This window comes from Chaetodon trifascialis, chromosome 4, assembly GCF_039877785.1.
Source record: "Chaetodon trifascialis isolate fChaTrf1 chromosome 4, fChaTrf1.hap1, whole genome shotgun sequence".
NCBI lineage: Eukaryota > Metazoa > Chordata > Actinopteri > Chaetodontiformes > Chaetodontidae > Chaetodon > Chaetodon trifascialis.
In genome coordinates this window covers 11,746,032-11,771,835 of record NC_092059.1, presented here as the reverse complement: position 1 = coordinate 11,771,835, position 25,804 = coordinate 11,746,032, and the positions used below count along the sequence as shown (strand labels likewise).

Genomic DNA, 25,804 nt, shown 5'->3' with positions numbered 1-25,804 from the left:
GGTTGTTATATTACTTCTGTTCAAAGTAAATGAAAAGTACTTCATCTGCACTGTATATTGTCTTTCAGGCACATGGTTTGTGTAGGCTGATGACAGATGATAGTTTGTGTGAGTAAAATGTAAAATCCTGTCGTGCTGTGGTCTTGAAGTGAGTCCCGTCTGAAGATCCAGTGCCAGGTTTTCCAGCGGCCTCTGTCTGTGTCTGGCAGCAGCGCAGCATGAAAGCAGTGGGAAACAGAAACACTATGGCTGCCACTCTGTCTCTTACTCAGGTAACACTGTCTTATAACTCAAATCTAACGACAGCAAACGCTTCGTGGCCTCTGTCTGCTCTGCTCGGGGACATTTCAACACTGTTAGTGAAACTGGCCAGGCGGAAACGCGAGCTTACCTCGACCCTCGTCTCTCTTTTTGGAAGTTTAGTCCTGCTGTGACTGGGAAAAGTTTCTGCCTAATCTCTTTGGGGACTGCGTAAGGGCGTAGCTAGCTAGCTAGCCTGCTAGCTAACAAGCTAGTTTGTGTGCACTGTTAGGCTGTTTTACAGCCGCTTTATCAAACTTGTGATAAGCCATGTAACGTAACTTGGCTTCGTTTCGACTGGGAGCGAATATTTTCACGTTTCGTACTGCCTCGTTTTGCTGCAGGCTAGTATTGGTCCTGGCCAAAGAGATGTTAATACGAGATACTCATGTGTGGCTCTGTTGTGGCTTTTCTGTCATGTTTTCGCTAACTAATAGAGCTCATGCTAACACTGTTTTGCGCTAAAAATCAAGCAAGTTACGGATACTAATCTTTGTAGCCCTACGTTACGTCGGGTGTTTCACTGCTGCTTATGTAGCTTGCTATGTGGTTAGACTGAATAACCACCCTGCTATTATTAGAAGTAAACATGCTTCACTGACTGGGTTAGTTTTATCCCTGTGACCTTTCGGAATTGGACAACGTTAACTGTCAGCCCGTTAGCTTCAGCGGTTGTTTTGTGTCCGTGACAGCAAAACTCAAAATAATGTTGTCAGTTGTTTTTCAACCAGTAAGAGGAAGTGAGCATGAGTAGCCACTAGCCAGCACTGCTCTCACATAATACCAGTCTGCTGCTAGCTAGCTGTTTAATTAAATGCTGCAGTTTGTGTGAAAATGTTTGTTTGCACAGTAGATAAGTTATTTAGCAGGTAGCAGCCAGGTCTAATAAGTAGTTGCAGTCCCAGACTTGTTACCTGAGCCACTGTTGCTTGTGACAACAGACAGGAGCTGTCTGCCATCACAGATGAGCTCAAAAGCTTGTGTTGATATCTCTGTGTTGTGAGACTTCACTGGTCTGTCAGGCAGTAATGCTTGTTTTAAGTGTGTTGTCAGCTTTGCCACCTGATTATCTTCGCACTGGCCAACTGTTCAGTAGACATTCATGTGTTTTATTACCACTGGTGGATTAGGGAGGTCAATTTCTAGAACAAACCAGCCTGGCCGGTCAGCTCCTGCACTGTAATGTATCTTGCTATCTGCTGCAGTTTTCTATGGGCTGGCTGGATAGTGATTGAGGGGTGTTTTTTCAATGCTCAATTAAAGAGTCACCAGTACAATGACCACACTGTTACAGCCGCCAACAGTTCCAGGCACACTGTTGTGTGTCACAGAAATAAGTTGCATTGGCCAGAGAAAGATAAGTGTGTGCGGACAGTTATCTCGCTGTAAATTGTCCGTTGAAAATGCTCAGAGATAACTGTGGTGATCGCAGGCTGTTTTTCTTGTCACTCTTCTTCTGTGCCCGACATATTTGTGCAAGTCTGTAACAAGACTGATGTTTGAACAGATTGCTCTTCTAATCTTGCTTTTTGTTGTGCATTATGGATTGATGTTGTATGTCCCTTTGTTCCTCTGCGGAGGGACATTAAGACAGCTTTACCCCCTGGTTGAATGGCCACTCCCTAGCTGGTTCACAGTTCAGACGATTACTGTCCACTCCTTTCCTCCTTTGCTGCACCTGTCAATTTAAAAGCACAACTGATTGTCAGTTTCATATACACTATGGAGAAGGCAATGCTGATTCTTTTCCTGTTCAGCCCAGCAGTGGACAATCGTATTGCAGATTATAACAGAGGAAATGGGGGTGTTTTGGGAGGATACGACAGAAGGCCATACGAGCTGTTGTCTGCAGAGTGACACCCTGTTGTAAGAGTTTAAAACTGACCATCCGTAGCCCTGGGAGCTGTAACCTACATCCTGAAGTCAGAGTGAAGTCATTGCTCTCTTTGCATGAAATCCAGCAGAAACCTTCTGCATCATCGTGACTCATAGATGTTCATTGTATGGTGTAACACGCGAACTGTATGTCAGATCATTTCCACATCTTTGCCAGGAAGCACACACTAGCAGTGCCTCTCACTGGAATGAGCCAGTTGTGAGATGATTAGCTGATTGAGAAAATTAATTGCAGACAACTTTGATTCGTCATTTGTCAAGCAAGAATGCCAAACATTTACTGGTGCCACTTAGCAAATGTATTTGCATCTGGAAACTTGTGGTGGACTTTTTCCCCAATTTTCTGCCACTTCATAAACTAAACTATTCAGTTGATCAAAAACAATAATAGGAAGATTAATGAAAAAGGAATATAATTATGAATTGCTACCCTAATCTGACATCTGTAGCATGCTGTCATTTGTGGAGTCCCGTTGCCTCATGCTACTTCAAGGTTAGCCTTTGCAAACTGGATACGTTGCTGAAAAAAAGAGACTGCTTATGAGAGTTATTCTTTGGCCCAGTGAACGAAATGACATGCTGCTTTTTTTCTTTTTGTCTGAGCAGTGATCAAAGTGTCTATTCATGTTTTCCCAGCAGATGTCTTGGGCCATTGACAAAAAGTTCAGCAGTTTTAGTGAAAGAAATGTCTATGAATGAGCATGATGATGAAAAATGATGCTGAATTTTATCATATTGATTATAGTCTGTGTCTGCATCCTCCATCTGTAATGGATCAGTCTTTTTTTTTTTTTTTTTTTTTTTTTTTTGTAGACAGCTGTCTTGGCTTAGTGGATAACACACTTGCTGTAGCCAGCAAACACTTGTTGATCATTTGAGCTTGTAAACTGAATCTGTAGAATTGAAAAAGCATTTTAAAGTGTCAGTATTAGTTTATTCTTAGTCACATTACATCAAAGGTCATTTTGGGGGATTTGATTGATGTCATGCATACACCCAAAACAGGGCACATGAGCAGACATGATGGGTTTGTTTGAGTTTTAAAAGTTAGCCCTGGTTGGATTCAGTCTGTAAACTTAATTCTCCATCCATCCATTGTCTATACCCGACTATCCGCTTTCGGAGTTGCGGGGGGGCTGGAGCCTATCCCAGCTGTCAACAGGCGAGAGGCGGGGTACACCCTGAACCGGTCGTAAACTTAATTCTGTAAATTGAATTTTTTTTCTTCTTTAACAGCTCTCCAGTGGAAATCCCATCTATGACAAGTACTATCGGCAGGTATGCATATTCTTCTTGAAGTCTACATTATGGTTTATTGATATTAGGCCATGGCGTTTTTTTATAAAACAGTACCTCTTACACCTTGGTAAAATGTACAGTATATCATTAAGTAGTGAGCCCATTATTATTGTTTGATATAGTAATTTTAAGATGCTTTGACTGTTACTGTATTGTGCTGTGGATATATTGTGCTCTGCATATGAAGTACAAAAAAACAGATGGAGAGAGAAACACTTGCTGCAGTGAGCGGTGATCTCTCTTCTCTCCTACGCTATCAGTTCTCTGTGTCCAGTAAAGGAAGTACCTCTATGAATTAGTAATGTTTCCCTTTACCCAGCATGTCAGGGGAGCTCTTTGTGAGCCTCATGAAAGACTACTAACAGATCCAATATCAAGCTAACACACTGCTGAGAAAATAGCTTTGGTTTATTATCAGTATTGATTTAAGAGACTGAGGGACTCTATCCCACAGGGCAATTGGCACAGTTTTGTTTTGCCCTTTATTTGCTTCCCTTTCACTGCTGTGAATGCACATTCACAGCTTTTGTCCAGTGTTGTTGTAAACAATTGGTTTTTAAGAAATGCAGTGTCTTTTTTAGCAGCCAAGCTTTGTTATAAGCGCTTATGAGTGTGTACGGCTGCATGTGTTTGGCGGTTGTGTGCAGGTTGATCCGACTGGCAGTGGGCGGGTGGCAGCAGCTGATGCAGCTCTGTTCCTGAAGAGGTCAGGCTTGGCTGACCTGGTCCTGGGGAAGGTGAGTAAAGACTCAGTTCAGTGCAGCCACATCACTTCTCTGCTGTCTTTGTTCTTCATGCTGATGGTGATAAATGTCTAAACTGCGTGTGTCTCCATAGATCTGGGATTTGGCAGACTCCGAACGCAAAGGTTCCCTTAACAAGCAGGTATAAAGGCACCACGGTGTCACATCATAATGGATTTGTTTGTTTTATGTGCATCTAGTGCATATGAACCCTGGATTTAAATCTAATACTGCACCTCTTGTCTCCTCAGCAATTCTTCATAGCGTTGCGGTTGGTGGCTTGTGCTCAAAATGGCCTGGAGGTGGCGCTCAAGAGCCTTAATGTGGCTGTTCCTCCCCCAAAATTTGTAGGTCTACTAGTGTGTACTTCAGTATGATCTGTGCATGCTCTAAATGCTGCTGATGGTAATTTAAAGTTACCTCTAGATATACTATCTATTTAGAAGTGTTTCTATACAGTGCTTTTTTCTTGTTCTTTTTTTTTTAAAGACTAAGAATAACTGAGTTTTGTTTATCTCCAGCATGACACAAGCAGCCCACTGTTAGCAGGAGGAGTGGCTGTTGACATTCCCTGGGTTGTCAAGGTGAGGCACTTGCAGGTTTCTTATCTTTCTATCTTACTGTACATAGTGATCGATGCTTTTCCAGTTTGCCTCAATATCTTTGTCTTCCCCATAAGAGAACCACAAGAGAAAAAAATAATTCATTGAATATAGTATATATCCAGCACAGAGTGTGATCTTTATGTTGTGTTCATTTAAAATAAATCAAGGCAGTTCAAATATGATGCAGACTGTTTGTTCAGAAACAAGGTAAGAGTGCTGCTTGACACACACATCAGTAACCCTTCAAACTTGTTATTTCCTCAGCTGATATTTCTGAATTTCTCTGTTGCTTGTTGAACTGTCTGGAAGAGAGAGTCATTTCTTTACAGTTTGCTGTATCATGAATGCATGAAGTTGGGATGGTTGGCATCTAATCATGTGTTTTTTGTTTTTTCCTCAGCCGGAGGAGAAGATGAAGTTTGACTCTATCTTTGACAGTCTGGGTCCAGTTGGAGGGATTCTAACAGGAGACAAGGTCAAGCCTGTTCTGCTCAACTCCAAACTGCCAGTGGACATCCTCGGCAGGGTACGATCCCCAAACGGGACACTTTTACAGAAGGAAGTAAAAATAGTCAAGCATGCGAAGCAGAAGTCCTGCGCTTGTAAAAGTAACAGGAGAAACAAATACTTACCAGTTTGAGCAGGAGGGTTTCAAAACAGACTCAGCTTGCTCTGTTAGAACACGTCTTATCAAAACAAAAAGTGACAAGTAAAACACAGATTGTATCTGACACATTATGCACGGTTTCATTTAGATTCTTATGTATGAATCTAAATGAAACCATACCAGTTTGAAAGAAGGATGTGAAATCAAGAATCAGTTGGGTAGAAAATGAAATCCGAAAGGAAGTGAGAATCAGGAGTGAGTCAGGGCTTTCAGGGACATGTGTTATATAGTTTTGAAATGATGCATACATAACAATAATATCTGTGTGTGTGTGTGTGTGTGTGTGTGTGTGTGTGTGTGTGTGTGTGTGTGTGTGTGTGTGTGTGTGTGTGTGTGTGTGTGTGTGTGTGTGTGTGTGTGTGTGTGTGTGTGTTGAAGGTGTGGGAGCTCAGTGACCTTGACAGAGATGGCATGTTGGACAGAGATGAATTTTCTGTGGTAAGCAATTGGTTAATATCACAGATAGAAAGAAACCACATGAGTTACAGTCTGCAGTTAGTTTCAGCTTTGGCTGTTTCTGAACTGCGATATTCAACTCCACTCTTTCCCTCGCTATACTACAGCTTTAATATTCCAGGCATCTACACCATATCAACGTTTTCAAACTTGTTTTTGAACTTGAAAATCATTTCTGTTGCCCTGAATGGAACAAATTCCAGACATGTGGAAGAAGTGTGAAGACTGAATGACTGCAGGATGGTTCACTGGTAATTGTCTTTTATCATTGATTCTTGTTGCCCTTGCCCAGGCCATGTATCTGGTGTACAGAGCTCTGGAGGGGGAGCCTGTTCCCATGTCCCTACCACCTCCCCTGGTTCCACCCTCCAAGAGGAAAAAACCCTCTGTGCCTCCTGTGATGCCCCTGTTACCCTCGCCCCCCTCAGCCAAAGACAGTCGCTCCTCCCACGCTGGCTCTAAGACCATGCCACACCCCCCTAAACCTGCCCCAGCTCCTGTCCCCACACCAGCGGCTGTCCCTGTGAGTACCAGACCCTCTCTCCTGTGCATGCAGTTCCTTTATTTTACCACCACATAGCTGCAACAACAAACATTTAAAATGATTTCAAACTGGATAGTTCAGTGTGTTTTTCAAAAGAACAAGACCAGAGAGAGTGTGAAGGTGAGCAAGCTTTGAGTTTGAGTTAATGTACTGTACTGTAGGTTGTATATTCCTTTATGAAGCTCTGGTGCTTGTTAAAAGCCTGTTTTGTTTCCTGTGCAGTGGGTGGTGTCGCCAGCAGACAAAGCAAAGTACGATGAGCTGTTCAACAAGACAGACGGAGACATGGACGGCCTTGTGTCTGGCCCTGAAGTCAGAGATATCTTCCTCAAGACTGGGCTGCCTTCTGCCACGCTCGCACGTATCTGGTAAGCAGGGATCACAAGGCTCCACCAGCATACAACCCCGATTCCTAAAAAGTTGTGACGCAGTGTGAACTGTAAATAAAAATAGAATGCAGTGATTTGGAAATGAACATTGTTTCACTTCGCTGTTTTGCAAGGTGTTACTGTGCTCATTTAGTAATATCCTTTATGCAATAATGTGTTTCACAGAGTGGTGAAGTCAGTGATGATGATAATGATGATGAGGTTAAACTGTCAATATATTGTCTTTGCACTGTTTTCAACTGAGTGTATATCAAAAGTATGAGCAAATATCATGTTCAGTTTTTGGAATCAGGGTTGTATAAGACTGGTGCTATAAAATGCATGCGCATACACACGCACACACACACACACACACACACACACACACACACACACACACACACACACACACACACACACATTGTACTATTTTGGATATTGATGTGAAACCTTTTCACTTGGTTTAAAATGGTCTTTATTATATTATTTGTATTCTTTAGTCAAGTAAATGTATATTAATATTTGCCACAAATCACAGACTTTGGCTCAAAGCTCTTTACAATCTGTACAACAAATAACATTATCCATCATTAGAGCATTGATTTATTTAAGGGAAAACCCTGAAATGGGGGAAAAAGGGGGTTGAAATCTCAAGAAGAGCAACAAAAGAGGCATCCCTCTTCCAGGACAGAAAGACATGTAATAGATGTCATCCATACAGAGTCGCAGGAAATAAAAACGGTAATGTCACACAATGGAGAGGCAGAGTACAGAGTACGTTTTATTGGCATTAGGCAGCACAAATGGTGTAAAGTCACATGCTGTTTTCTAAATTTAACGGTTAGAGTTGGAAATAGTCAGTGTTGAAGAAAACCTTTTTTCCCTGACATATAATGCCTGTGATTGTGAAACTAATGAGGATGAATGGAGTGGACAAATAATGATTGTCATTTAAGCTGTGATAGCTCTGTCCTGGGTGGTATTGTTGCAGGATAATGACAGGAGTTTTCACAGCACTGCAGTGCTGTGACACGTCCGACCAGGACAGTCTCACATCATATGGATTTTCATCTTCACATGGCTGATTAGCTTCTGTCCTACTGTGACCGTCCTGTGTTTTGAGTTCAGTCAGGCAGTCGAAAATAGCCGTTGCCCAGGGTGTAAATCGTTACTGTCTTATGTAACCTGTGTCTGTTTGTGTTCTCAGGGAGCTGTGTGACATTGGAGACATCGGGAAACTGACCCGAGAGCAGTTTGCCCTGGCGCTGTATCTGATCAATCAGAAGCTGGCTAAAGGCCTGGACCCTCCGCAGAGTCTCTCCCCTGAGATGATTCCTCCATCTGACAGACAGAACATCAAACAGGTGAGCTGCTCAGAGCTCTCATGTGTAAGAAAAGTAATTAGGGACGTCTGAATCCCTTTTTTGGTGTCTATTCAGCACGGAGGCATTCCTGATGATACAGAAAAATAAAGAAAATAAAAAATCAAATATATAAATATATATCTGGCAGTGTTTTTTTTTTCTTGTTTAGCACAAAATTAATCTGCATTTAATCCTATACTTCTTGGTTTTTTCCTGTCTTTTAGTACGCTATCATAACTGACTGATGTCATTTGTATATGTTGCTGAAACACCCTCCTGTTATGCATGTTGTCTTTCTTTTCCTCATGAAGCAAAGCTTTTATGCTGTTCCCTCTTTGACACCGCTTTCCATTTTTCCATTTTTTTCTATTTCACGTGTGCAGCAGGATGATCCTGAGTGAGTCTGTGCTAGTTTACTGACTCAGGGGCATCTCATTGACTTTAACATGCTGCCTCTCTTTGTCACCTTTCCACCTTGTCTCACTCTAATTTTCTCCAAATTCCTGTTTCTCTCACTAAAACTAAATTATATTTTAAAACTTAATTTGTCCGTGGGTTTATTAGCTATCTAAATATTCATACTTGGAGGTTAAGCTGACAAAAGCAGAGGTCGCTGTTTTAAGTATTTTGAGATGCACCAATTGCACCAGGTCCCATCTGTAGATGAAGTTGAATTGTTTTATCTTCGAAATCAAAAAGTGGGGTTGTAAGGGTCTCCACCTTCGTAACACGAGAGAACAAAGTGAACTCTAACAGTCAGTCTCCCTCCCATCACTGCCATTGTGTGTCATTTTTTTAAAGCCATCAGTGTAGCTCTCCTGCTCATTTGTTTTTGCTGTGATGTTATTTGTCTTTACACTCTAACATGTCTTAAGTATGCAGGATTTCTCATGAACATATGAGTAATTTTGCCGTTCTCTCTAGTGTTAGAAATTGAGTCTGTACCTTCAGTATGTGATTAGAGGCAATCCTTAGTGTACAGTATCATCATCGTCGTGGTGTTTTTCTTTCAGAAGTGACTTTAATCAATTTTTTGTCCTCCGCCTCGCTTCCTCTTCAGAACAACGTAGTTAACCTGGCAGCTGACTTCTCTGCCATCAAGGAGCTTGACTCTCTCAGTAACGAGATTGTCGAACTACAAAGGTAAGCTTTTGTTTTCATGTTCATTTAAAAAAAAATTTGTCACTGGTGGTGCTAAGAGGTAGTCTAAGCATGGCTGTACTTGAGAGTTTCCAGCAATTTCTAAAGATGTTCATCATACAAAATAAGATATTTAAGCCAGTATTTGACTGCTGTGTACATCAAATGTTGTTAAGTGAAAGATGCATTTTTAGTGTGAAGCCCTGCTTTTGTGAACATATTACTAGAAAAAATATGTTCAAAATAAACAAATTGCATCAAAACCGAGGATGTGACTGTCTGCTGTAAGTCTCTGTGTCCTGTCCTGACCAGCAGGATGCAGTGTTTCCCTCAAATAATCTGTATATACTGAGAGACACTGGTTCAAGTATACAAGATTATATCACTGTCGCTCTCTCAGACTTGCTCTGAACACTCACACCCACAGCTCCAGTGAAAATAAATAAATACACTGTGTTTTTGCTGCAGGCTGATTAAAAAACAGCAGATGGCTGTGAAGCTGAGTTACATAGCTGCTGTTTGACAGGAAGGTGAAGAGCGACTGTACAATCAGATGCCATGTATTCACCTTCCCTTTATACCTTTATACATTATTTCTGTCTGAAACATCTAGCCCCAAATATTTTATGTAAATTAAGTATACATGACAGAGAGCACATCATCTACCAAAATTTCAGAAAAGGCTCCTCTTTCTGACAGTTCCTTATGTTCATTCATGCTTTCATCTTCACTTTAAAGATAGATGCAAATATCTTTTCGTGTATGTAGTTTTCGTTTCACTGAATGTTGGTTATCAGTATCGGTGGTCATGGATTTGAATTTCTTCAACGAGAAGTGAGAAACTGTCCTTCCACCCCCACCACCACCCCCACCCCCACTCCACACACACACACACACACACACACACACACACACAGACTGGATGACAGCTGTTTGAGGTAAGAAAGATGGAGAGAAACGGAAACTAAGTGTCAGAGCTTCAGACAGGCAGCACCTCGAAAAGATGCGTGTTTGTGAGTGCTTCAAAATGTGGCAGCGACCTGCAGTTCAAGATGAGGAGGATGGTGAGGATGATGATGACAGGTAAGAGGACAATGGGAATAATAACTCAGCTGGTGTTGACTGCAGGTTTGCTGGGTGAAGTTGTTCTGTTATCAAGGGAATTGTGCATTTTGATGTGAGATGAGAGGCAGAATGTAAAAATAGCCGCCGTTATTTTTAGTCTGTGTTCAAATGGATGGCAAAGGATAAGTACTTTTTAAGGTTGATACTTGTTTTGTGTTGCGTTGTTGTGTTTTGCCTTGATTTACACAACAGATACACCTTATGCATACTAAAGTGTTACCTTTTGCTGAGGGTGTGCGAATGCAGATTTCAGGACTGAAACATTGATACAAAATGTGAGTGTAATTTGTTAATCCAGTCATAAACAAAGCATAATATCACACTGTCATAGTCTGCAGTGCTTTTTATCTTTGTCTCAACAGACAGAAATAATTAGCCGTGCGTGAAAACAATGGAACAGTCTGGTGAAAATGACATAAACAGTGACAGGAGGTTGATCAGTCTCCCTCTGAAAATGTAATAAATTAAAATACCATAAATACTCATCAGTATGTTTTTACTGAAAAGTGTCTTTAAATCAAAGTGTGAGTCATGGTGGAAATTCCCTAATGTGTTTTGCTTCTATTTTTTGTGTCATTTCCTTTTTTTTGTTACACAGATGTTATGCAGTTTTAAAATAGTCTAAGTTGATAATATTAGTATGTGAATGAAATCCAACCTGTTCTGATGTTGGACATCTATCTGGCGCAAAATGATCCTGTCTCCATACTGAGGTTCAATGCATAGCTGAAATTGCTGCCATTTATATTATTAGTGTTATTATTGTGATTAGTGGTAAAGTTGGACAACTTTAGGCAAAATGGACTGAAATTTTGGTGTCTTACACAATCTTGTAACACACAAGTGCAGCACACCTTTAAAGTAAACTGAAACATTTGCGCCTTTTAGTAGAAAATAAAACATTTATTAATTGTCAGTTTGTACGAGTGATTATGCATCCCGCTCTCTTCCATTTCCTCTCTGGGTGGGTGGATTAAAGACTGAAGTGGAGAGGATGAACATACGCGCAGCACAAATGATAGATGTTGTAGGTTGGCTCATCATCACTCGTCCCTCCTCCTTTTCTTCCTCCCTCCATCCTCAAGGCAGCCATCTGCTTCTCACTCCTCATCTCCCACACATTTGACTGAGCGAGCACATACTCACTTTCCACAACACTCGCCCTCATCGCACTTCCAGCGCTGCGCATCTGCAGCCCTGAAGTCTCACACACGCTCCACATTTCTTCATATCAGCTCACACACACCTGCTGTAACTGCAGGCGTTCAGGCGGCTGTCTCTACTGTGGAGTTGTGATTTTAGGACATCATGGTGGTTCAGGGAGAAGAGGTGGTGGTGGTTCAGGGCCAGGGGAAAGAAGGCTCAGCGGAGGGCTGGCTGGAGCTGGGTGGGCCTGGAGCACCGGGTCTACCCTCTCTGTCCTTGGTGGCTAAATACTCCTGTCTCTTGTGCTGGGCACCCAGGGAGAAGAGCTCTGTGGAGGAGGAGATCAAAGAGAAGGAGGAAGCCATCAGACAGCGCAGCAGCGAAGTGCAGGTAAGGTCCTGATGATCTGTTTGTCTGTGAGTCTTTTTCTGTTCCCAGTGCAGTGGATGCAGAGAGAAACAGGGATTTATGGGTAGACGGGAAGTGAGCATGTATGTATTTCTGCTGCTTGTTGCTTTCTTAAATGAAAACCCAGATCAGACAAAGCAGATGGTAAGAACTGTAGGTGCTAAAGCAGGTGTTCACTTTTGTTATATGTACACGCTGGGGGAGGAGACGATCAATAATACATTTGGCCGGCAGTTTTGGACGCTTGCTCAGAAACACATTTAGTGTTTCTCGGAGAGGGAGAGGCTGGTGTCCTTGTGTAGGCGTGTCTGCCTGCTCTGAGCCTGAGAGATGGGCTCTATTTTTGGGAGCTGATGGCTTAAAGGGCTAGTCTGCTTCGCTTTTGGGAATTCAGTTAGATGTTGGAGTGTGAGGGTGGATCTCAAGGGAGTCTCATGCTTATGCAGCTCAGTTTCTTAGATGCACTACAGTGTAGCCTCGAGTGCTTTTAGTTTTTTATACTGTAATGCGTTTTCTAAATATATTCCTCGACATCCTATGTTGTGGCCGTTCTGTGCTGCTGTTACCCCTGCCCAAAGTCTACTCTGACTTCCCCTGCAGTGTGAGGTTCAGAATTTATTTGTGGCAGTGGCACATGGTGGCAGGGAGCCCTGACACCCATCACTTGACAGTCAGCGGCAAAACGCCTAAGTTCTGACTTGGGAAAAAATTTTCTAGGATAAAGACTTGTACTTGAAAGCACCATGTAGGACAGTTTTGCTTTGCAAATTTCTGAAAAGGAGAATAATGCAGGCAAAATCACATCAGTTTTGGTGGATGAACAAGGGATTAAGATGTATAACATCTCTGGGTTGGGTCCAGCCAAAGACCTTCACCACTTTTGGCCTCTAAACCAAAATAAAATCAATACAGCTAAAGTTCCCATGCACCTTCTTCTGCCAGCAGGTGTACCTCTGATGAACAGTTGACATTGTTTGAATCGAACAGAAGTTGGTGTCTCTGCAGGCGCTGTGGACAACTCTGATTTGTGGTACATCTTGTGTGAATTCCATGTAGTTCTAAACGTCCTCCCCTCTTTTAGTTTTTAGTGATTGAGACAGCACAGATAGGATTTTCTTCTTTTATTTGGAACTTCCATACATACAAGAACAACTGCCTCACATGAGTCAGCACTTTCACTTTACAGGCAAGTAGAAAAGTGAACAAAGCAACTCCACTGCGTGCAAAGTCATCAACACGCCCATTCACTCGCTGTGTAGCAGGGTAGCAGTGCATATGATGTGGATGACTTTGTGTAACTGTCCTTTGTCACTAAATGATTGACCTTACATTCAACCAACACGCATGTCTTCCTCCTATCGTCGTGTTTTGTGTGCACTTCTATTTGTCCCTCTTTTCAGTGATGGCTGCAACGGAAAAATACATTATTGTATATTCACATGTTCTTGGGTTCTTGTATCCCTCCATGTTCTGAGCAGCTGGAAGAACTAAGAACCTCTTGTTTCTTCTTTTAATTATCCATATTTGAAATAATCTGTTTAATTAAAGTCAGTCTTTCTGTGTCACATGAACACATGCTTAGTTCGACCTGTCTCCTCTTTGGCTTGATGTCCACAGGATTTACAGGATGAGGTGGCGAGGGAGAGCGAGGAGCTGCAGCGGCTCCAGGCTCAGCGTCAGAAGGTCCAGGACGCCTTGGATGAGCTGGACCAACAGAAAGGCTCTCTGGAGGAGCAGCTGACTCATATACGCCAGCAGACCAGCCAAGAGACTCAACTGGTGGGCAGATTCATTTATTTCAATACTGGAAAGCTTCACGAACGACTGAGCACTAGTAAAGCACACCAGTAATATAAATTGGTGACCCATTCCAGTCACATGACTCCTACTCCTGAGTGATACCAACCTCTTTCTTAATTTTTACGTCTGTCACAGATTTCATCGCTGCAGTCAGAGCATGAGGACCAGGAACAGAGGATATGTCAGTACGAGGAGGAGCTGGTCCAGGCCCGAGAGGAGCTCCTCGCTCTGCAGGAGGAGAGCAGGAGGCTGCAGGAGAAGGTCCAGGCCGCTCAGGAGCAGCTCACACCTCTGCAAGAGTCTGTCCGTGACTCTTTTACACAAGTTGCACAGGTTGGTTTATATGAAGCACGCTGCAACTGCCAGGGCAGAACAATGGAACCAATGCTAAATGCTAAATGTCAAAAACTGCAGTTCCTCAAATGGCCCCTTGCTCCAAAGCAATCCCCATCGACCCCAGTGTTAAAATACCCAGTTCACAGCAGAAATAAACATGTTTACAGCCTGGTAGGAACAATAGTTTTGGTCTCCATAGCAAATCTCCCCGTTAATGATAACTGTATGGGTGGTGAATTTTCATATAACTCACTCATTTAAATTGAAGCTTAAAGTTCTGCATACTTCAGGGCATGGCTGCTTTGAGTGACAGCTAGCCAGTAGGGTTTAGAAACCGGGCTTCATTTGGCCTGCCGCGCTCCACCTCTTTTGTGGAGTCAGGCACTGCCAAGATGGTGACAGCTGGAGCCACTGTCACCGAGCTTCACAATGGCTCTTGCCTATGGTGCGAATCTGTGTCTCTTGCTCAAAAAGATTACTTTTCTCTGCAGGAAATAGGAACTGTGCTTGTATTTTTCTGTTTTTTGTGTTTTTGATTTTCTCCATTTTCTCTGCTGTGTTAGGTTCAGCAGAAACTGAATGACCTGCAGGTGGAGGAGAGGTCAGTAACTGCCCAGCTCAGCTGGAAGAGAGCCCTGGAGGACAACTCTCCTGTCATGGTCAACGGATCAGCAGGCCCCACTGCAGAGCTGCACCAGGGGGATCCATTCCAGCAGGACCTCTTCCAGGAGGACCAGCCTAAAGAGCTGAAGGAGGAAGAACCAGCTGCTCTCTGCAATGAGCAGAAAGAACATTCAGGTCAAAAGGATAAAGAAGGAGTGAATGAACGAGAAGGGGAAGAAGAGAAGGAGGAAGAGAGTCCAAAGACTCCAGAGGAGGAAAAGCTGAAACCTGATGCGTTGGATGATCTCTATACTAGTCTAGCCTCCTCTGAGATGTACAACAATGTTTCAGCTTTCGCCAAGCCACAAGAGAACACCATTGGGGTAATAAATGCACTCGCCTCACTTATCAGTCCTTTTTATACTTTCCACTTCCCACTACACCTGTGCACTGCTGTTTTTTCTGTTTAGCCCCCACCAGTCATGCAGAACCAGCAGGTTTAATTGACTTACTACTTATTTAGTCTTTGCTGTGACCCCTCATGTCTCCAGGAACACAGTAGCCCTACTCCTGACGTCTCCTCGGAGGTCACAGATGATGCAGAGGAGTCCCCTAAAGAGAGCCCACCAAAGGTAAAGACCCCCGAGTTAATGAAGTATTTCTGTGTTAGACGGTAAACGACATTGGTCTCTCCTTGCTTTCCTGAATTCCCCGTGTCATTTAGCCAAGCAGATTAGTAAACCATGTATAATCTGATCGTATACTGACAGATATAAATGCAAAAAGCAGAGGAAAGGTGCATTGGGGTCAAACCCAGTCTAATTAATCCAAATGTGTCAAGTAAACATAATGCTCACATCATTTACTGTAGTGTTGAAGCTTGTCAGCAGAGGCGTGTTGCTGTCCAACAGGTTGCATCTCCGGAGCCAGAGAACAAACAGGAGCCAGCAGAGTCCCCAGAGACCACCACCACCACCTCCTCATTACCACCTCAAGTGGGCCCTTGCTCTGTGCCGCCTCAGACCAGCCCTCCCTCCCTGCCTGAGATGGACTTCTTCAATTCAGACCCTTTTACTGACCGTGAGTCCAATTTGTTGTACGAAAGCCTGTAAATGTGATGTCAGTGTAGTCATATAAGTGACTGTTTTTTCATCGTATAGACGATCCATTCAAAGATGATCCATTTGGAAAAGCAGATGTTGCCGGTAAGTTAGCTCAACCCCCATTTAACAGTGACGAGCAAGCAAACTAATCTGTCATTTAAAAGATCCTAAAAAACAAAAATCAGTATGTATATGTGTGTGTATCTGTGTGTCACATTCTGTATCTGTTGCTGTTAAATCAGATCCATTTGGAGGAGATCCCTTCAAAGGGTCTGACCCCTTTGCTGCAGACTCTTTCTTCGCACAGACCCCCGGTGCCCCCTTTTCCTCAGAAGACCCTTTCACTGCCTCAGCTGACCCCTTTGGTACCACTACTGGCATGCCAGAACCAGACCTGTTTGCAGGCAAGCTAAACGACGCAGCAGCTGCAACAGGTCCAGATCCCTTCACCTCCAAACCTTCCAATCCAGCTTTAGCAGCCAAGGATCCTTTCACCTCCACTGCTAACAATATGGCCAATTCTGACCCATTTGGACGCAAAGCCAACACCACTGGGGGGGCGGATCCATTCGGTTCTCAGGACGGAGGGACGGATCCCTTCAGCTGCTCTCCACCCAGCGCTGACCTGGCTGTGGTGAGTACGCCTGCTGTAAAACCTGGTCACAATGTACTCACTCCCAAATTAAGTGGCAGGTTATTGACCATTCTTAATGAACAGAAAAAGACAACAGCAATTAAGTCCCAGTCATGAATATTTTATGGTGCAGTTAAAGGTTTGTTTGTGGTTCTTGTCAACACAGTAGTTAACAATCCTGCACGTTCTGTATTTAGAAGGACACTGCAGCAACCAATGACCCGTTCGCTCCAGGTGGTACGACAGTGAACGCCAGCTCAGACCCAGGTATGACTTGTGGTATAGCGCCACCCTCTGGGGACAGACCCCATTGCACTATTTACAGTGTCTGTTTGGGTGTTGCCAGTTTTAAATGCTCACTGACTTGTATGTGTTTGTGTTTCAGATCCGTTTGCTGCTGTATTTGGTAATGAATCATTTGGAGGGGGCTTTGCAGATTTTAGTGCCTTGACAAAGGTAATTTAGCATTGTTGTTCAGACCCACACAGTGCTGAAATTATACCGACGGTTGTATGGAGTGAAACACACTGAGTATCAGTAAGAAAAAATGAGTGAAAATCAGTTCAGTCAGTGGAAGTAGAAGTTGTTGCGACACAGTGAACTCACTTCTGTGGTAATACCAGGACTTCTAGGAAGACTGAATGAGCTGTTGAGTGTGTTGTGGTTTATAGGAGGAAATGACTGAAACATTGAACTCATCATCCAGTTCATACAATAAGTAACAACATTTGATGTGTGACATTGTAAATTATTGGGATTTTGACCAGTGTGTTCTACAAATGTTTCCTCTATCTATTGATTTATGATTCACTTGTATCAGAGTATTTTGGCAAATATGCAGTAAAGGTACTGCACTGCACCCTGAGTAACATCAACACCAAATCACAGAGAGCTCACAACTGCTGTGATTCTACTGTAGTTACTGCAAACAGCGTTCGTATTTGATTTGGTGTGAACCGTCTGTTTCAGTCAAACGGTGCTGACCAGTTTGGCATCAACAATAAGAACCTGTTCCAGGAAGACGGCCAGTCTGCCGGCCCCGATGTGCCCCCAGCCCTGCCCCCAAAAACGGGTACGCCAACTAGACCACCTCCTCCACCTCCAGGTCAGTACTTGCATTGTTCAGTCGCACTGAGAAAAGGTAACCTCAGGTGTTGAATTATGCTGGTCCATGCTTCGTCTGTCTCTCTGCAGTCTTTATTCTGTGTGTCCATTCCTTTTCCGTTTGTCTGTATTGACACTTTCATGTGTCTGTATGTCTGTCTGTCTGTTGGTGCCCTGTCAGGTAAGAGATCGTCCCTCTCCAGAACAGAGTCCTCTGACTCCTTCCAGCGACGAGGGCACTTCCTCCCACAGCCCTCAGGAGACTTCACCTCCTCAGCCTCCTCCTCTTCCCTGCCTGCCAAGGATCCTTTAGCCGACCCCTTCGCCCCCTCCTCCCCTCCTCGTCACAACGTACGGGAAGCTGACCGATTTGCCAGCTTTGACAAAGTGAGCACCTCCCTCTCTCCCTCTCCCTCACCTTCATCTGACTCTCAGTAGTTACGCCCTCTCCTCTTTTTGTTTTCCTGCTAATAAATCATATTTAATCAAATCATATCATCAAGCAAATCAGGCAAGCTTTATGAATCACTCCATCCACTGCCATTTAAAAGTCCCAAAGAAGTGAAGAAATCAGCTGATGTAAAGTGTCGCAGAGTAGCACAGGTTCTCTCGATGCTACATTTGTTTATTTGCTAACCTTGTTTTCTGGAACTAAGCTAAAATTAGCAGATAAATCTTCTATATTTGATTTTCTTTCTTGCATCCTGTCAGCTGCTGGTGTATATTTAGCTCATTATTATGAATGCAATATTACCTTGCCATGTAAACATTCTTTATACTTGTAATTATTTTTTGTTACTGATTTATATTGGGATTGCACTTAATTTATGCCCTATTATTGAAGTTGCACTGTCTTACTTGAAAAGGAAATGTACAGAGATGTTATTGATACATTCATATATTAAGTCTGCAACATATTTGTAGTAACAGACTGAAGTTCTTTTACAAATTCATGAATTATATACACATCTATCTCTAGGATCCTTCATAATGGTTGGCAGTGAATGGAGAGATGAGAGGCTGCTTGTATTTGGCTTCTGTTAGCCATCCCAACTCAGCACACTGACATTACAGCATGTGCATATTTCATTCCAAAATGAGATATATGTTTTCTTGCAAAATGTTTCATTTTTTGCACCTTTTCACACTGAAATTGCATCTGAGGTGAATTTCAGACTGTAGTGATTCTGGGTCTGACCATTGTCTGGGCTCAGAGTCAGTATGTGGATGAGTCGGCACAATTATGGCCTGAAGGCATCACAGCAGTTGACCTTGACTAAGGATATGCAGAGTCGTGCATGCTGCCTCCTGAGTGAGACTGTTTCAGCCTTTGAACTTGAAATTTAATGAATCAATCAGTGTTCTCCAAACTCATGCTACAGGAGAAATGTGCAGCAGCTGCTACACAACAGATGCCTTTTTGAGAAATACCACATTCAATCCTCTTTTCACAAGTGAAGAAGAAGAACAAGGGAATTACAGTTCCCTGTCCGTGTCCAAATAGTCAAAATATCTAACATTCAAAAAACAAGAGAAGCATTTGTGGCAAAACAGGAAAAGGAGTCCTTGCACATTGGTCTAAACATGGGTTGAACCCTCTGTTGATATACCAGGAATAAATCAGCGATAGTGTTAAAGTCCTCTCAGCTCTTCCCTTTGTAAGACTGCATACAAGTGTACTGTCAAGCTGTGAATTTGGGATGGATGACTATTATTAAAAGACTGTTGATGCCTCACACGACTGCACCCGCATGTTCCCGTTGAACCCCGACCTGCACGCACTAACGGTGTGTTTGATTAGCTGGCTCTCATTCACTCATACCACTGCCTCCGCCATTCCACACATCAGTGTTTTGTTTTGTTTTCCTTTACCGCTATTTATTTATTTACCCACGCATCCATCTGTTCATCCATCCATCCATCCCTTCATTTATAAGTTCATTCAGCCCTTGTCTGGTCGAGAAACAGATCTCCTGTATTCTCTGTGTCTTCCCACCTCTGTCATAAAAGTTGAATAAAGAGTTGAATCAAGGGCATCATCTCTGGCCTCTATGTGCATCCATGACACCACTATCTCAGCTTTTGAAGGGCCATGCCAATGTTTTTGCATCTGCACATCTTTTAAAGCAACGTGTGACCTCTTTACATCACTGCAGACACTTTCCAAAGCATGCCTTACATTTAAGATCATTTCCTTCCCTTCAAGCAGCCTACCTTTGTTTGTCAGTTCTCTAATTTCTGCATTGTTGTGTTGCAACTGACAATAATGAAGGTGCAGGCGATATTAATGGGGATAGTTTTATCTCAAGCACATTTTACGTCTCTGCAAGTTCGTATTTATGTATTTTGACTCTGTAGTGTCTTCCAATAATCTACAGTGTGGTGTGCTTTGGAAAATGTTTGCCAATGACATAAAACTGAGAGGTTTTGTACAAAATGGGCTAAAACATGCAAAAATGCCATGTATGGTCCTCTTAAGTATTTGGACAGAATCCCACAAATCACAAGTCACTGAACAAAGACGAAAGTACCAGATGTGTGGAGGGTTTCTTTAAGTTTAGCAATATTTAAGCAAAATCGTTCCTCTTGCTTAAGCACTTTATTGATGTCTGATTTCATTCGTATTTAAAAGCAGCAGTGGAATGTATCACCTGCAAGTAATAAATGCATGTTCTCTACTAAAACCGTTATATGTTTCTTAAATGTTCTCGTCATGCATGTTCTGATCTACTCGACGCCGAAATCATCGGCTCTAAAACGCCTCGTAGTGAATGTCGTCTCGCTTCCGACTTTTCCTTTGCATGGGTGGATATGTGCTGTGACCTGTGATGCTTCTGTCTGTCGTTCATTGAGAATAATGAATCTGTTGAAACAGTGCATGTCCGGTGTTGTAATCATTAACTGACTTAACCAACAAACTGTGTTTACAAAGTTCACGTGGCTTCCATTCATTTGCCAGTCGAGATCCGTTTTCTCAGCGCTTTTATCCTGATCACATGAGGTGTGTGGTGACAGGCCTGAGGGGCAGAGACCGTCACTCTCAAGTGATTTGAAAGGCTTTTTTTTGGTAGTTTGGTTGTGTTATGGTTGGGGCACTGAATGATGATTTTGGACACATAGACCACACAGTGATGGACCTTTCTCATGTTGGACATTTCAACTCCTCAAACACAGGTGGAACTAATGACAGTGATGGCTGTGTTGCATTCAGGTGTGTCAGTTCACGGGCCCTGATATTGTGCATGTTGGCTTACTGCAGTGTTTCTCGATTCCGGTCCTCGGGCCCCCCTGCCCTGCATGTTTTAGATGTTTCCCTCCTCCACCACACCTGATTCAAATGATCGGCTCGTCATCAAGCTCTGCAGTGGCCTGATAACGAGCCACTCATTTGAATCAGGTGTGTTGAAGCAGGAAACATCTAAAACATGCAGGGCAGGGGGGCCTGAGGACTGGAATTGAGAAACACTGGCTTACTGACACAGATCATTAGCTACAGATTATTCAGTAGACATTAGTTACACCTGTGCTTATATGTCAAAATGTCCACGTTGACGGACGGGAGTCATTTGTCAGTGGGTTGTCAAAAAATATTGATCATAAGTGTCAGTTCATTGACAGACCTGACACTCATTACACCACAGGAACAGCCATGATGCAGAAGTGCTCAGTACAAGCCATAATACACAGTTAAAGATGCTTTTCTCTGTGACCTGCTGTGTCCCCGACAGATATGATATATGACATCAGCATACATGCTTACAGATAAGTTTCAGGGGATGTCACAGTGGCTTGGGGGTAAAGATGCGTACCACATAAACTCAGATATTCCTGGTTTGATTCCAGTCAGGGACCTTTGTTGCATGTCCTTTTTCCCCTCCTTTCCTGTCAAATTTCTTGGCAAAAATGCCTCAAAAACACTAATTGTAGTCAAGAAATGCCAAAGATGTGCTCAAGGAACTATAACATAGTTCTGGCAAGTATAATTTTAAACTGTAAAATAACACACTCATCTCAGCCACAGGACTGAAATAACCACATTTAGGGCATTCGAACTGAAAATGTTGTGTTCATTTAGACAGAAAATATCAATATTGATCTCATAAAGTCAGTATTGATAAGGCCACACCTACAGGAAAAACATTATTCCTGGAAACACGATTACACGGATGTGACAGACCCAGACACAAGAAACACGTGCCAAACGTAATACAACAGCCCTGCCAGGAGCAACTCCTTTATGGAGCTTGCAGCGCTTAACGATGATGGTATGCATTACATCATCCAGGTGTTGTCGTTCTTTGGTTATCTGTTGTCAGCAGACCAAGTATTTTATCTTTGAGGATCTCTTAACTGTACATTTGTTTGTCTGTGTTCGTGTCTGCTCTCACCCTCATATTTCTTTGCACCATGTGCTGTTCCGTCCTTCCCCCCCGTGTGTGACGTGTGTGTGTTCTTGTGTGTGTTTTCTGTGTTGACGGAGCAGTATCCCACAGAGGAAGACATGATAGAGTGGGCAAAGCGCGAGAGCGAGCGAGAGGAAAAGGAGCGACTTGCCAGGCTCACCCAGCAGGAACAAGAGGACCTGGAGCTGGCCATCGCACTCAGCAAGTCTGAACTCTCCTGAGGAGCTCCTTTCCCCTCCTTCCCTCCTCCACTGGCCCGGCCCGGCTCGGCTCGGCACGGCCTGGCCCAGCACAGAAAGCACCAAAGCAAAGCAGGGACTGTGTAGGACTGATTCAGCAGCACCTGCTGACCCCATGAAGAGACTTCGAGAATAAACCCACCTCTGAATCTTTGGACGCCCCCTCTCTCTGCACCGTGTTCACTGTTCACTGCCGCACCGTGTTTCCCATCCTGTTGGTCTCTGTGGCCTCGTTATGGAGGCGAGGACCAAGATTGACAGATTGTTGAATGAAATGCAGTGAATGTGGATTTAGAGATTGTTAAGATTGCTCTGTTAATGCCACATTAACTCCCCAGAATGTAATTTATTTAAGCATACACTCTAAACTGCATTGACGTAGCCTCGTCAAAAGTCCACTAACAGTTCTCACTACACTTTATTGACACTCGACTCGTTCTGGCTTCTGAAGTTATGATGAGAATTTCAAGAGATTTCCTTTATTGAAAATAGAGTTGCTAATTTTGTAGAGCCCCATATTCCCCCAATTTCCTTCCAGCTGTTGGTTTATCCTCTGAAACTAAATTGTGAGTAGTTGTAGTTTCAAGCTGAGGGGACAGGATGTGTGTTTTTGGAGGCATTGTAAGAAAATTGAAGAGTACAAGTCAGTCCTTTTGAAATGGAGCGACCACGCACTTTTCCAGTCTGGAATGATGATGGAGGGCCGATGAGATTTTTTGAAGACATTTTCGTTCAGGACAGGGTGACAGAACTCAACATTTCTTCATGTTTAACTGGAAGTTACCAGACCTCTCATATGTGAATCGCATGTGCAGATTTATACAAAAAAAATGAACAAATGCATCACAACCGTCAGCTTCTCGTCACCTAAACGTCTTTTAGATATCAGCAGTGCTTTGCTTTACCTGCCATCTGTTCTGTCTGTGTTAGAACGTTTTGGGGAGACACTGAAAGGAATGAAACTACATTGATTACGTGTAATGATTACGTATTGATTTGCATTAAATTTCAGGGCACACTACAAAGGGATTGTATAAAATGAGCATCTGCTTTTCTGAGTGAGTCCAACATTCATAATCTGAGATTTAGATCTAAAAATGTTGTTTTCATCACCAAATTACTTATTATCTTTTAATTAATGTGAAACTTTCAATTCAGGGCAATTACTGAGAACTCTTTTCAGTGTGGCCTCAGATTGAAGAATATTGTTTTTTGCTGAAATGTGTTTGGAAAACTGGTGAGTTTGGACATTAACGGACAAACGTGAGTTAAAAATAGAAGCTGAATGAATGTATGAGTGTGAAAAAACAGATTTCTACCCACTTTACCTGCTCTTTTTACTCATACGTTAAATTAATGGTGTTGATGATATTATTAATCATGATTGATCCACCCATACTGGCAGGCCAGAGGTCAGTGTTGGGCACAGAGCCATCTCCCTTAAATCAGTGTTTTGCTGAACAGCGCAGTCGCCACAATAAAACGCTGGCATTTTACTTTCCTGCAAATCACGGATATGTTAAATTTGTTGATGCAGATTATGGCACACGTATATGAGTTTTCTCATCAAGGGGATAAGGAGGAGGATGGTGGTGGCATGACAGCTCGATGAGGCATGTTTGTGGCATCTAAACTGGGAATTTTAAGCCAAAACGGGAGCTTTTTCTTAGTTGGCTCAGTGGTTTTTGAGCCAGAACCTAACCAGACCATAACCACAGCCTTGACACAACATAAGAGTGAAGAGTGAAGTCTGAATGTAAAATTGAGACATTTCTGTGGTTTGCAGACACGTACAATGCCAGCATTTTTTCTGGTAAATGACACTTTGCAGCATGTGTGCTGGTTGTGTAAATACCATTTTTAATGAGAGAAGCATATTAAAGAAAAAAACTTCCTCAAGTACTCAGTATCCATTTCAGAAATCCCACACCAGTTCCCATTTCAGTGTCTGCCACTGTTGGTGCTTCTTTTGTTCACATTTGTTTAAACTTGATTGTTCCATAATGTTTTTTTTTTGTTGTTGTTGTTGTTGTTGTCTCTAACTGGATTTCAAAGTCTTACTCACACTCAGTCAAAGCTGGTCCGTGTCTCTCTGCGTTTTGGTCGAGCGGTTTGTCTTCTGTCTGTCCACTTCAGACTCTGTGGGGATTTAACTTGCAGAAGAAGCTGCTGCTGTGTTGTGAGGATAAACGCTGCTGCCGCACTGCCACTTCATTCCTGTTCACGCCCTCACAGCACGTGGTTGGCCAGTCATTCTTCTTCTTCTTGCTGGGTGGTTTTGTGTTTCTCCCAGAAAATGAGCTAAGTTACTTAACACTGAGTGCTAAACTGTGATCGGCGCTTTCTGAACAAGGGAAGGCTCGATGAAGAGCAGGAGGCCTTCGTTTTCTTTTCTTTTGCTCATTTCTGACCAAACCGTGCACAACATGTTGGACACCTCTTCCTGTTCTGACTTTCTCCTTTCAGCCTTGTTTAGAATGAGCATCGTCATAGTTTCCTCTTCTCATGTTTAACCAGTTTGCCGTCTGTGGGTTGTCGTGCACTTCCTACTTAGTGCATCTCTCATGTTGCAGTTTATTGTAAATACAACAGAACAGGAGTCGCCTGTCTGTTCTTCACCCTCACCGCTGAATCTCTGGTCATATTACAGTTGATGGTCTCCTTCTCTCATATTTAAAGGCCACCAGACACGTTGCTGTCATTTGTACAGACTCCTTGAATTTTACAAATCAAGAACCACTTAATGTTTTTAGGCGTACCCATAAAGGCTTTTTAAAACTCAAGCTAATTGTATTTTATTTTGTATTTTCTAACATGTAAGAAAAAATACTTAATGGGAGGTTCGGCCAGAATATGTAATGCATTTAATTGAAACAGAATAAATATTAAACGTGTGGTTTTGTGTGTTCTTCCTGGGATTTAGTCATGTTACTGTCTAAAATTGAAATAGGCACCGGTGGAGTTTCAGATCCTTTACTTGAGTAAAAGTAGCCACACTGCATCATACGTCCCTCACAGGACTCAGTTTCTGTATTGAAATACGTTTTTGAGGCACGCATACTTTTGCTTTCATATGGTTTTCAATGTTGGACTTTTACTTGTAGTGAAGTATTTCTACATTGTTTTATTGGCATAAATTACATAAACTGAATACTTTCTGCACCACTTAGTAAAAGTACATTAGTATTATCAACAAAACATGCATATATACAAAAGTAAATGTACTCATTATGCAGATACTTATCTTGTTTTATGTATTATATTATGGGATTATTTTCACTTTTCATACTACTGTATATCTCAAAGCAACATATCATATACGAGCTGAAGGTAAGAAGCTGAGATTTGTATTTAAAATATGTATCTGTGATGTAACCTGTAACCAGAGTAGAAACAGAAAGTAGCAGGAAAGTACCTCCAAATTGTACTGAAACACAGTAATTTAGTAGATTAGCCATTAATGTTTGTCCTCTCTATTATAGGCCTATTTTTGTATACTTGTTACCTTTTTTTAAGTGGAA

At 42.6% G+C, this 25,804-nt stretch overlaps 1 protein-coding gene across 4 annotated transcripts; it reads left to right on the top strand.

Annotated features, from left to right (window-relative positions):
- The first annotated feature begins 198 nt into the window (after positions 1–198).
- On the top strand, positions 199–25,178 carry eps15 (epidermal growth factor receptor pathway substrate 15). 4 transcript variants are annotated; one of them, XM_070960117.1, is made up of 26 exons: positions 199–272; positions 3,433–3,474; positions 4,143–4,232; positions 4,333–4,380; positions 4,490–4,585; positions 4,760–4,822; positions 5,244–5,369; positions 5,889–5,948; positions 6,259–6,489; positions 6,733–6,878; positions 8,086–8,242; positions 9,303–9,385; positions 11,971–12,043; positions 13,679–13,840; positions 13,997–14,194; positions 14,761–15,183; positions 15,352–15,432; positions 15,712–15,880; positions 15,961–16,005; positions 16,146–16,537; positions 16,735–16,804; positions 16,923–16,993; positions 17,507–17,642; positions 17,823–18,028; positions 20,277–20,298; positions 22,125–25,178. In XM_070960117.1, exons 1-26 carry the CDS (start codon positions 219–221, stop codon positions 22,253–22,255), a joined length of 3,375 nt encoding a protein of 1,124 aa, XP_070816218.1. In that variant the 5' UTR covers positions 199–218; the 3' UTR covers positions 22,256–25,178. The 4 variants fall into 4 exon arrangements, with proteins under 4 accessions (XP_070816218.1, XP_070816219.1, XP_070816217.1 ...); XM_070960118.1 differs by lacking the exon at positions 20,277–20,298; XM_070960116.1 differs by lacking the exon at positions 22,125–25,178 and having other exon boundaries at positions 20,277–20,686.
- The last annotated feature ends 626 nt before the right edge of the window (positions 25,179–25,804 follow it).